Consider the following 12,261-nt stretch of genomic DNA (forward strand, 5'->3'; position numbering starts at 1 on the left):
ATGAAGGGATCCATAGCAAAAGTAGAAGGATTAGGAACTAGAAAGAAGGGCCCGCCCCGTGGCTTAGCGGTTAAGTGCGCACGCTCTGCTTCTGGCGGCCGGGGTTCGGAACCCCGGGCGCGCACCAACGCACCGCTCCTCCGGCCATGCTGAGGCGGCGTCCCACATACAGCAACTAGAAGGATGTGCGGCTATGACATACAACTATCTACTGGGGCTTTGGGGGAAAAATAAATAAATAAAATTATATATTAAAAAAAAAAGGAACTAGAAAGAACACTTCTTCCTCAGATATTGAGAAAACAAAGTATGGGAGAATACAAGTATAAATGAATTTATAACTGTTATGGAATAGTTGAGAGAGTTTATGCCTGAGAACCTTGATTTTTCTCAGATAGGCAGGTTGCCTTATGGCTGGTAGTGGGATAGGGGTCCTGAGGAGGAGGTGAAGAAAAGCTGCCTTGGGACATGGAATTGGAAAGCAGGGGTCTAAGAGATTTTGGATTAGGGCCAGTAAAGTTTGAGATGATGAACCACCAATGCCCTAGAGAGTGTGGTCGTCTTTGCCAGTGCTCTGCAGCCCTTGTGAGGAGTAGAAGAAGGTCTTGGGTTTGCAGAGCAGCTGTAGCAGAGATCTTGAGGGGCTTGTGTATGGTGATGCTGACAGTGCTGGCAGGAGACTGAAGTGTAATGGAAGGGTATGGAGCAAGGAGAAGGTGGTTCATTTGGAGAAAAAGGATGGAATTAAAGTAGTGGTTCTCAACAAGGGTGATTTTGCTCCCCAGGGACATTTGGCAAGGTCTGGAGATATTTTTGACTATTGCAACTACTGGGAGAAGGAGTGGGTGCAGTGCTACAACCATCTAGTGGGTAGAGGCCAGGAATGCTGTTAAACATCTTACAACATACAGGACAGCCCCTCACAACAAAGAATTATCCAGTCCAAAATGTCAGTAGTGCCAAGGTTGAGACACCCTGGTTTAATGGATAGGTAGGTTAAGTGGGATTGAGGAGCAAGTGTGGTGGGTGAAGTCATGGGCATGGAAGAGCTGGTGGAGTAGCATGTTATGGTCAAAGCTTGGAATATAGGGTTTTAAAATTTCAGGAGTGGAGTAGTTCTGGGTGTTGCTGCAGTCTAGGGTGTTGCCATGACTGTGGGTAGAGTAGGGATATTCCATTTCAAACCAAAGTAAGACAGAAAAATCTGGCCTCTTTTGGCAGCTTAGCATTAAAATTATACATTTATTTAGAGTGCTTGAGTTTTCAGATGGATTGTCAGTCAAAAATTTGTGCTTTGATTTGACAGATGGGGAAAAAACCCATCTTTGGTGTTTGAGGCTGTGAGAGCAGCACTGTGGGCTCCCAGCAGGCTTTGTTAGGGTTGATGCTATTCTAGGTGGCTTTTGTGCTGTCTGTCAATCTGTAGTTCTTCTTTCAGACGTGGGGTGGGAGGGTGCACAGTCAGAATGTAGCCAGAGCAGGTGACAGAGGCCAAGAATTCTTTGTTGGGCAAAGGCTCAAGAGGTTCAAACCACCCACAGGTATTTTGATTGGCATCCTTATCCAGCCACCCTATCTTCATTTTGAAAATAGTTTGAACATCACCTGGGAGGGCACAGAACTAACAGACTTCTGGAATTCTTGTTTGCAGGCCTGTAAATTGCTCTCTGATGACTATGAACAAGTGCGCAGTGCTGCAGTCCAGCTTATCTGGGTTGTCAGTCAGCTCTATCCTGAAAGGTCAGTGTGGGTGTAAGCCACTTTTCTTCATTGCTAAGCCATTTTTCTCTCCTCCCACCATGGGAAAAGCCCACCTCTGGAAAAGCAATGTTGGTTAGATTTTTGGAGGGCAGTGTGGAATAGAGGAAAAGCCCAGACCCTGAAAATTAGGAGGCCTGGTCCTTGTTTTTCAGCTCTGCCATGAATTTTCTGTGTACCTGGGGAAAGATACATCATCTCTCCGAGTCCCGACCTTCTCATCTGTAAATGAAGAGATTGGACTGTCTTTCTCAAGTGCTTTCCAGCACCTCCCCCCCCGCCACATTTTTTAATCTTTAAAATTGTTTGGGGCCCATTTTAGTAAACACAAATGCCAGATAAAGATGCCAGGTGAATCTGAGAATAATGGTCACTTATGGAATGTTTTCCTGGCTAAAAATATTTTCATAGTAATTGAATCATTTATTCTCACAGTGATTCTTTAAGGTGGAGAGACAAATATTACTCTATTTTGTAGAAGAGCTCCTTCTGTAGGAAAAAGTGGTTTTTTCCTCTTCATTAAACTGCCTGCTGAAATTTGAAAACCAGAATGAGTTAATAAACCTATAGACACCAAAAAAAAAAAACCCCACTAATTGGAAATTGCCTCTTCTTTTAGGACCAGATTTGCAAGTTTTATATTGATTTATTCAGAGATTCACTATATTGACAGCAATGCAATTATAGGAGAGAATAAACTTAAAAAGATACAAAATACTTTGTGGCAGCAAGTTTTTGGTATCTTCATAAATCTTTGAACCTTTGATAGGTTAAACACTTTTATTCAAGACACTGAAAATTTGCAGTCCAACTAAAAGGATTGGTTTATACTCCCAGAGTGATTTTTTTACTATGAAGTGTTTTTTGTCATTCTAGGATTTGTATTATTTTATTATCATTTCAATTTGTGCCAGTTTTCCTTGGTCATTCTCAGTTTATTGAATTGGCAGCATTAGGCCCATGTTTTGTCATTTGTGGTTTCTTTTCTTTTAATTTAGCATTGTCCCAATCCCTTCTTCTAATGAAGAAATTCGCTTAGTTGACGATGCATTTGGAAAAATTTGTCACATGGTCAGTGATGGCTCCTGGGTAGTTCGAGTTCAAGCTGCAAAGCTATTGGTAAGCTATACTTTAATGAACACATTGCCTGTTATGCTTGTACAAACATTCTGGGAAACTCTTGATAGGGCTAGGTTGAACTCATTTTTAGAAACCCTAGTATTTCTTAAAATAAAAAGAAATGGCTTGCTTTCCAATGGAGAAATAGTCTTAGAATTAGAAAGAATTTTAAAGATAATCCTGTTTAAACTTGTTAGCGTATGAGACAGCCAAGGCCTAGTTGCTACCATTTACTAAGCACTTGTTATGGCCTAGATACTTTGCTGTGAGGCCATTTACATTATCTCTTTACAGTATCTATTTACTCTTTACAGTAACCCATCAAGATAGATGCTGTTATTCCCATTTTCCAGGAAAGAAAACTGAGGCTCTGAGAAGTTAAGTATCCAACTTATACAAATAGAAAGTTGTAGAATGGATTCAGATACTAAGCTCCTGACTTTTAGCCTTGTACTTTCCTACTGTTTTGCCTTTAGGGACTCAGTTCATTTGTAAACAAATTTTAACTTTTCAGAGATAGAACTGTCTTATAGAAGAAGGAGTGTTAGCCTAATACTCAGCCTTATTTTATAGCTGTGTTATCTTGGACATCTCACTTGATTTTAGTCTCAGTTTCCTCATCTATTAAGTGGGTAATATCTCTCATATTTACCTCACAGGGTTGTGCTCAAAAGAGATACTGTCTATGAAAATGTTTATAAGTTGTGAAATACTATACTATGTTGGATGGTGGGGGTAGTTATAGTATATAAATATATATTAGTATCTATAAAAATTTGTATAAATGTCACAGCAAGAAAATCTGAGATTGTTTTTTGGGCACTTCCCTTTTTAGGGCCTCCAACTCTGCCAGTCTTGGTAAGATTGTTGGCTACATACTTTGGGACCTGACTTTAATGGACACAGATCCCGTGATAGCCCTAGTCCTATTACAGTATTTGTGGGATAACTGCAAAAACCTGTGTGAAGCATTTTCATGGAATAATAAGGAATCTGGATGATTTCAGTATTTCCTGCTTATAGCTTATATTGCTTGTCCATAATAAAATATAGAGTTAAGCCAGTTATTGATTTTATTTTTGAATTCACATTTTAAAGCTTTGTTTTGATTTGTAAATATTTTATTTTATTTTATTATTTTTTTTATTATTATTTTTTTTTGTGAGGGAGATCAGCCCTGAGCTAACATCCGTGCTAATCCTCCTCTTTTTGCTGAGGAAGAACTGCTCTGAGCTAACATCTATTGCCAATCCTCCTCCTTTTTTTCTTCCCCAAAGCCCCAGTAGATAGTTGTATGTCATAGTTGCACATCCTTCTAGTTGCTATATGTGGGATGTGGCCTCAGCATCGTTGGAGAAGCGGTGTGTCAGTGCGCGCCTGGGATCTGAACCCAGGCTGCCAGTAGCGGAACGCGTGCACTTAACCGCTAAGCCACCGGGCCGGCCCTGTAAATATTTTAAAATTCAGAACAATCCAATCATTCATCAGATTTTTTCATTCAACATTTACTGAGCATCTACAGTGTGCTGCATGTGTGTGTGGGGGGGGGAGGGTGTTTTAGAGGAATAATTCAATGCTATGTCTTCATCTGAGTAGGCAATTTAGGAAAGTAATCCTTAAAGCAGGGTCATTCAAATTTTTCAGTTTTATGCCCCATAGAATCTGAAATTCATTTATGTAAAGCTGTATGAATAATGAATTACAGTGGTGAATTAAAAGTTTCCACTTAGATGACTCTAATGTGTCAGGTGCTTTGTGTTATAATTTCAGTGATTTCAAATCCAAACAGCTCCAAATTATATAAATAATTATGTTTGTACTTCAAAAGTAATTAATAATCTAAACTTGCTGATAATAATTGTTACTATTTACAGAGAGCTTAGTAAGCTAGGCAATTTTAGTGCCATATATACATATACACACACACACACCCACTTCCTTATACACAGGCACATGTGCATATATGTACATACATGCACTCATAAACGTGCTCCCTTTTTGCAAATAGTTTTTAATCCTTTTAAACTCCATGAGGTAGATATTATATTATTCATTGTATAAATAATAAAACTAAGGCTTAGCAATTACGTGGTCTAAAGCCACGTAGATAGTAAATGACCCTTCATTTACACTTCGTGATCTAAGCCCATGTCGAATCCCTTCCTAGTGAGAGTCCAGTTATGCATTGGGAGCTGTGATTGTGCAGTTAAGGCCCTGCTGGTTTACTAGTCCCTCTGTGCAAACTAAGAGGTAAACTCCCCCACTCCAACTCTTGAGTGGACAAACCTGTGACCAGGTGAACCGCATATGGTTTTGTTTTTTGTTTTTTTGTGTGAGGAAGACCAGCCCTGAGCTAACATCCAATGCCAATCCTCCTTTTTTTGCTGAGGAAGACTGGCCCTGGGCTAACATTCGTGCCCATCTTCCTCCACTTTATATGGAATGCCGCCACAGCATGGCTTGACAAGCGGTGTGTCAGTTCACGCCCGGGATCCGAACCAGCGAACCCTGGGCCGCGGCAGTGGAGTGCGCGCACTTAACCGCTTGCGCCACCAGGCCGGCCACAAACTGCATATGGTCTTTAGACCACATGTTTATCAAGTCAACAAACACCGAGCATAGTCTGTGTCTTCAAAAGAGTTGATAGTCTGGTAGGTTGACATAGGCAATCAGTCAATTATAATACCTGGTACTCCTAGGAAAGAGCACCTAACACAACCACAGAAGGCTTCTTAGAGGAGGTGATTTCTGAGCTTGAGTTTTGAACGATGAATCTGAGTTAGCCAGGTTAAGAAGTAGAGAAGGAGAAAATATGAGCAGAGATATACAAAGAATACAGCATCATGCATACTGTTATCATATAAACTACAAGAAGTTTAGTAGTTCTTGATGTGGGGAAATGATGTTCAAAGTAGGGGATGTGTGAACAGGATAAAGCTCAAGAGGAAAGCAGAAGCCAGGTTCTTCAAGAACTTAAATGAAATGATAAGGCTTTAGACTTAAGTCCATCTTGCACAAAAAATGAATAGTCCGCATTCTCCTTGGCTTATAGCAGGATAAAAAATTTCAGATGTGGACTGTATCAGAAAATTCAAAACCATGTAAAAGGTTGGTTTTGGTTGTCTGTAACTGCCCTAATGAGGCAAAGAAATTTGATTTTCAAGTACACAGCTCCATGGGACTATTTAGAATACAGGCACTACTTTGAAATTAATCATAGTAATTGATATTCTGTCTAGAATAGGGTCTTTAGTTCAATGATTTCTTTTTAAGTTTAATTTCTCTTATTCAGTAAGAGTTAAACCTTATTTATAAGCCTCCAGAAGTCTTTTACCTTAAAAATTATAACATTTTCAGACAATTAGATTGTAGGTTTTTATGTCTGTAGGTTTTCTGCCCGGGGCTAGTCTTTCCCGGGGCAAATGCAGATGTCCTAGTCAGTGGCAGTTTTACATCTCACATAGTAATCCATCTTTGTTTTTTTTGGTCTGCTGCTCTTTTTATTACCTAATTGGTTAGATGCTAGGAGCCTTAAAATTGGAATAAAAAAAGAATGTATAGATTTATGTTATTATACTAATTGAGCAGTTTTTGCTCTGAAAGCAGGTTTGACACACTTGTTTGTTAAATATCATGATTTTCTTAGTGTTATAAAACAGGTGTTTAAGTAGTGCTAGTAGTACAGTTGGAGAGATCTTTCCTGGATATATTTGTCTTGGTTAAAGTAGACAAGAATGTAGATGTTTTCCTGATTGATGAGATGCACTTTATGATGAACTCATTATCTTTTTGGACCAAATCTGCTCCTCCCGTGCTTTCATTAATGATGCCGTCATCTACCCAGTTATGAACTCAGAGGCATCTGGGAATTGTTTCTCCATGACCCATATCCACTGAATCATCAATTCTTATCAATTCTACCTTCTTGACATCCCTGAAATCTATCCCTTTTCTATTTCCACTGGGCCTGTACTAGTTCAGGTCTCATCATTTTTCAAGTGGATTACTATGCTGTAGGGCCCTTGGTATTTGTGGATTTAAAATGGAAAGTTTCAGCTCTTGTTAGATAACCCTGGAAATTTGTTACAAATAACGATACATAATTTTTTTGAGTATGGAATTTGAATAGTAGCCCCTATTTGCTACTGTGTTGGGAGAGAGCTCAGCTGAAGGCATTGGAGGAAGGCATTGAGACCATAGATTACTGTAATTTACTGTGAAGTTATTAAAACTTTCATCTTTGTAGGAAAAAAAGTGCCCCTTAGAAAGCCAACTGTTAATATTGGTGGTAAAACTAAAGAGAAAATGAGGAGATCTTAAAAATTTACGGTTCTTGTTCATAAAATTGATGTTTTGTATTGAAAAATGAATGTTAGATTTGGTATTAGCGCAGATATATGTAACAAACTGTACCATGTAGTTATAAGAAAAAGTGGTTTTGAAACTACTTAAGTCAAAACAGTACAACAAATTGCTCTCCTAGAGTTGTAGGAAAGGTGTTAACTTGGGTAAGGATATTCCCAAAGAACATGTAACTTTTTATGTAAAGTGTGACTGGAGAAAAAGTCAGAGCCTATGTAAGCATTTCCATATTTACTAACTTAGGAATTAGAGGAAGTCTCCAATATATTCCTTAAGAATGTCTAGGACCTGCTCTGATAGCCTCCTAACTGGTCTCTCTGCTTCATTTTGATTCCTTCTGGTCTACTAGCCACATTGCTGCCAAGATGATGTTTATGAGGTGTAAGCCTGACTTTGTTTCTCCCTTATTTGAAATGAGCAAGTTACTGAATCTCTTAGCCTCAATTTTTTATCAAAAAAATGAGGATAATGTACATTCTTCATGGGATTATTGGGAGGAATAAATTTTTAAAATATAAGTAAAATATTTTGTACATTGGTGAGCTCATTAAATATTTAATAGAGATTATCTAGTTATTATTCATAAGGCAAACTCCTTACTGTGAGAAACAAGGCCCTTTATGATCTGATCCCTGCCTATCTATTTTGCCTCATTCTTGGCACCCCCATCCTATATTCCACTCATAGAACCACTTGATGTTTCCCATATTGCATTCTCTCTTCATGCGTTTGCCCTTGTGATTTCCAGTTCCCCAGATATACCTCTCCCTGCCTTCACCCCATAGTGCTTTTTCTCTGAGTTCCCGTAGCAGCCTTTATAAATGTGTATTATAACATTTCATACCATAATGCAATAATCTCTTTATTTATCAGTTTTCCTCACTAGTCTGTGAGATCATTGAGTGTAGAACTGATGTCTTTCTATTTTTGTATTTTTGTTCCTGGTAACTGTAGGCATATAATGGAATGGTTGGTAAATAAATATTTGTTTCATTGAATGAGTGAATGAATGAACAAGTGAATGGAAAGAATGAAATGAAAAAGAATGGAGAGACAGTAGTAGTGGTTAAGGCAAAGGATTCTGGAACCTGAGTTTGTAGCACAACTCTGTAATTTACATTCTTTGTGACCTTGAATGAGTTACTTAATTATTTTGTGCCTTTTTTTCTCAACATATAAAATGGGACTAATAATAGTATTTACTTTGTAGGGTTGTAGTGAGGATTGGATGAGTTTCATGTATGTATAAAGCACTTAGAACAGTGTATGACACATAGTAAGCCCTATTTAGGTGCTAGCTGCTGTTGCTAATGTTTTTATTATTTTCCTGATGATTCAGAACCTATAGGCATGTTTACTCTCAAGAATAATGTTATCTTTATGTGTATAAGTTGGCTGCAAACTCTGAATTTTAAGATAATGTCCAGGTCTTAAAAGTTGTTTAATTTACTCTGGATTGTTTTCTTTTTACAGGGCTCTATGGAGCAAGTCAGTTCTCATTTCTTGGAGCAGACGCTTGACAAGAAGCTGATGTCAGATCTGAGGGTAACTGAATTCTTTGTTGTTTAAACTGGGTTTCTGTAACCAACATCAGTGTAGCTATAAGCCAAGTTGTGTTGATTTAATTTTGCTGCCCATGCATTTGTTAAGTTAACGTAAGGTAACTAGGTTACATTTTAATTTAAAGTCTTAGTAACTTGAACCAAATTACAAGTTACCCTTCATTAAATTTTAAATTATTATAATGAAATACTTTGTACAGGTTGTGTTTTACAAGAAGAGACAAGATTAACTTTCTATATTTGTTAGAAGTTACAAAGGTCTGGTCTTATTCTGTGAGATGTATGACATCTTAGGATTCCTTTTCAACGGTAGTTCCCATGGAAGAGTGAGTAAATCCTTTCTCTGAACAGTAACAAAATGCCTGTTATGGAATCCCTTAAGCTTTCACTATGATAGCTCTCTTACAGAGTTGTCAGGACCAAATAAGAGTCTGAGAGTATGATATGAACATTCATTGACAATAACTTTCTTATCACTTTTATAATTTAAAAATGACGAGTTACAGAATCTTGGATAAATACAAGGAAAAGGGAAACAATTGACCCATATTCCGACTACTCTGCCACAGTGACTTTGATCATTCTGGTATATTTCTCCCTAGCTCTTTTTCTTATGCATGTTTTAAACATTGAATCATTGTATAATTGCTGCTTTTCATATTTATTGCTATATCATATACCTTTATTTAATATTGCTAACTTCATTTTTACTGGTAGCATAATATTCTGTTAAATAGTTGTGCCATCATTTTTTAGCCTTTTTTATACATTTAGATTCTTCTAATTTTTCTGCCATTATAAATCACATAAAGAGTATCATCTTCATGCATATTAAATTTTTTTTTCTTGGAGTTAATCCATAAGATAAATTCTTAGGCATGGTTGAGGAATTGATATCTGTGCTTCTTTAAACATTGCCACATGGGTTCCCTGAAGGGCATAGCCTTCATTTGAGGTTGGTGATTAAGTGTTCTTTGTGTATACTTAGGTAGAAGTGTAAAGATGGACATGCTCATGGTGAATGGTGAGGGATGGGTAATGCAAGGGTTTCTAAGAAGCATCACAGGGTACAAACTTTACTCCTGGGTCTGACCCGCATCCTGTAGGCTCAGATGCTATATTTCATTAGTGCCTTTGAGATGATCAGCCACGAGGATATGGACTCACACCAAGAACATTCATAAGAGGCTGATGTATAAAGTAGAATGGCAATTCATTCATTCATGATGAGAACTGTAACTGTCAAGTAGACCGGATGTTTACTTTAGCCAACCAGTATATTGCCCCCCTTAGACAATCTGTGCAGAAGGTAAATTTACTAGAAGGTTGTTTGGTGAGCAGGGTGTTGCTCAAATAGAACACAATGTTGCCAAATAGAGACTTACTTCTACTGGAACTGAAAACACTTCTTTTCTGGGGCCAGTGTATTGTCTGCTTAGGATGGTGCTTTCAGGGACACTGCCATTATTTACCTCTCTGGTTCTCCCTTTCTTGTGCTGCCATTGCAAACATAACCACCTGTCTGATCAACACAGTCTTTCGCTGTCTTTAATGAGGTTACTATCTTTAATAAGGTTACTATCAGCTATGATAGACCTGAGAGCCTTTGATCTTACTTTAATCTCTCATCTGTTGAGTATTTTTTTTAAAAATGTAACTGTCAGAGAGCAGTCTTATTTCCTACCTTCTCATCTTCTCGGGTTGCGTGTTACTGTTTCCTCATGAATCTCCTGTAAATGGTAATTGTTGTCGTCATCTACAGCGGAAACGCACTGCCCATGAGCGTGCCAAGGAACTTTACAGTTCAGGGGAATTTTCCAGTGGCAGGAAGTGGGGAGATGATGCTCCCAAGGAAGAAGTAGATACAGGGGCTGTGAACTTGATCGAGTCAGGAGCTTGTGGAGCCTTTGTTCATGGATTGGAAGATGAGATGTATGGTAAGTATGACTGCATAATAATACCAGTGTCCATTTACTGAGTGAGTGCTGTGTGTCAGGCATTGCACTGGGTGATATACATGCATTGTCTTGTTTAATCTTCACGGTCACTCTATGAAGTACCTACTATTATTTTAATTTTACAAACACAGGAGGCTTAGGCCCAGGTGGTGTGATACAGTGCTTAAGAGCGTGGACTTTGTGTTCAGTCAATCTAGGTTTAAATTCCAGCATTTCTGTAAAACAAGGTTAATGGTAAATGTTTCTGAATTGTGAGAATTAAGTGAGATGATATATACATAAAACAGTTGGCACAATACATGATCCATTTATAGTAAGCACTTAATAATTGGTAGTAAAAATTTATATTCATACTGTTAACAATAATAACTTGTTATTAGTCACCCAGCTAGTAAGAGACAGAAGCAAGATTTAAAACCAGGTATGTCTGACTTCAAAGCCTTTGTATGACAAATAAAGACTTTATTTCACCTCATTTTTGAAAGATATTTTCACTGGGAATAGAATTCTAGATTAATAGGATTTTCTTTTCAGTCTTTTAAAGCTGTTGTTCCACAGTTTTCTGGTTTGCATAGTTTCTGTTGAGAAGTCTGCTGTCACTTTTTATCTTTGTTCTTCTGTAGATGATGTATCTTTTTTTCTCTAGCTGTTTTTAGGATTTTTCTCTTTATCACTGATTTTAAGCAGTTTAATTATGATGTGTCTTGGTGTAGTTTTATTCATGTTTCTTATGCTTGGAATCTGTGGAGCTTCTTGGATCTGTGGGTTTATAGTTTTCATCACATTTGGAAAGTCTGCGGTCATTATTTAAATATTTTTCTGGCCCCATGCTCCTTTGGGGATTCCAATTACATATATACAGGTGCACCTCAGAGATATTGCGTGTTCGGTTTCAGACCACTGCAATAAAGCAAATATTGCAATAAAGCGAGTCATACGAAGGTTTTGGTTTCATGGTGCATATAAAAGTTATGTTTACACTATACTGTAGTTTATTAAGTGTGCAATAGCATTACGTCTAAAAAAACACTGTGCATATCATAATTTAAAAATACTTTATTGCTAAAAATTGCTAACCATCATCTGAGTCTTCAGTGAGTCGTAATCTTTTTGCTGGTGGAAGGTCTTGTAAAAAAGGCAATATCTGCAAAGCACAATTAAATGAGGTATGCTTGTATTAGGCTGCTGAGGTTGTCCTGCAGCTCACTGGTGCTCTATTGTTTTTTTTTTCCTGGTGTTTTTTCACTTTGGATAGTACCTACTCCTTTGTCTTGGAGTTTACTAATCTTTTCTTCTGCTATGTGTAATCTGCTATTAATCCCATCCAGTGTATTTTTCATTTCAGACATTGTGGTTTTCATCCCTAGAAGTTTGATTAGAATTTGGGTCTTTGGGTTTAGTATCTTCCATGTCTCTACTTAACACACTTAGTCTTTTTGCTTTGTCAACAGAGAATGCTTTTACAGTAACTGTCCTCGTGACGTTGTCTACTAGGTCTATTA

The 12,261-nt window shown here is 37.8% G+C and overlaps 1 protein-coding gene across 1 annotated transcript in view; it reads left to right on the top strand.

The window, feature by feature from the left end:
* Positions 1–12,261, top strand: part of INTS4 (integrator complex subunit 4) — a 115,881-nt gene that overhangs the window by 45,571 nt on the left and 58,049 nt on the right. Inside the window, exons 7-10 of the mRNA XM_058545528.1 lie at positions 1,652–1,740; positions 2,757–2,877; positions 8,713–8,784; positions 10,564–10,738. Of these exons, the coding sequence (XP_058401511.1) occupies positions 1,652–1,740; positions 2,757–2,877; positions 8,713–8,784; positions 10,564–10,738 (457 nt within the window). The remainder of the gene's footprint in view (positions 1–1,651; positions 1,741–2,756; positions 2,878–8,712; positions 8,785–10,563; positions 10,739–12,261) is intronic.

The sequence above is a fragment of the Diceros bicornis genome, chromosome 7 (assembly GCF_020826845.1).
Source record: "Diceros bicornis minor isolate mBicDic1 chromosome 7, mDicBic1.mat.cur, whole genome shotgun sequence".
Lineage (NCBI taxonomy): Eukaryota > Metazoa > Chordata > Mammalia > Perissodactyla > Rhinocerotidae > Diceros > Diceros bicornis.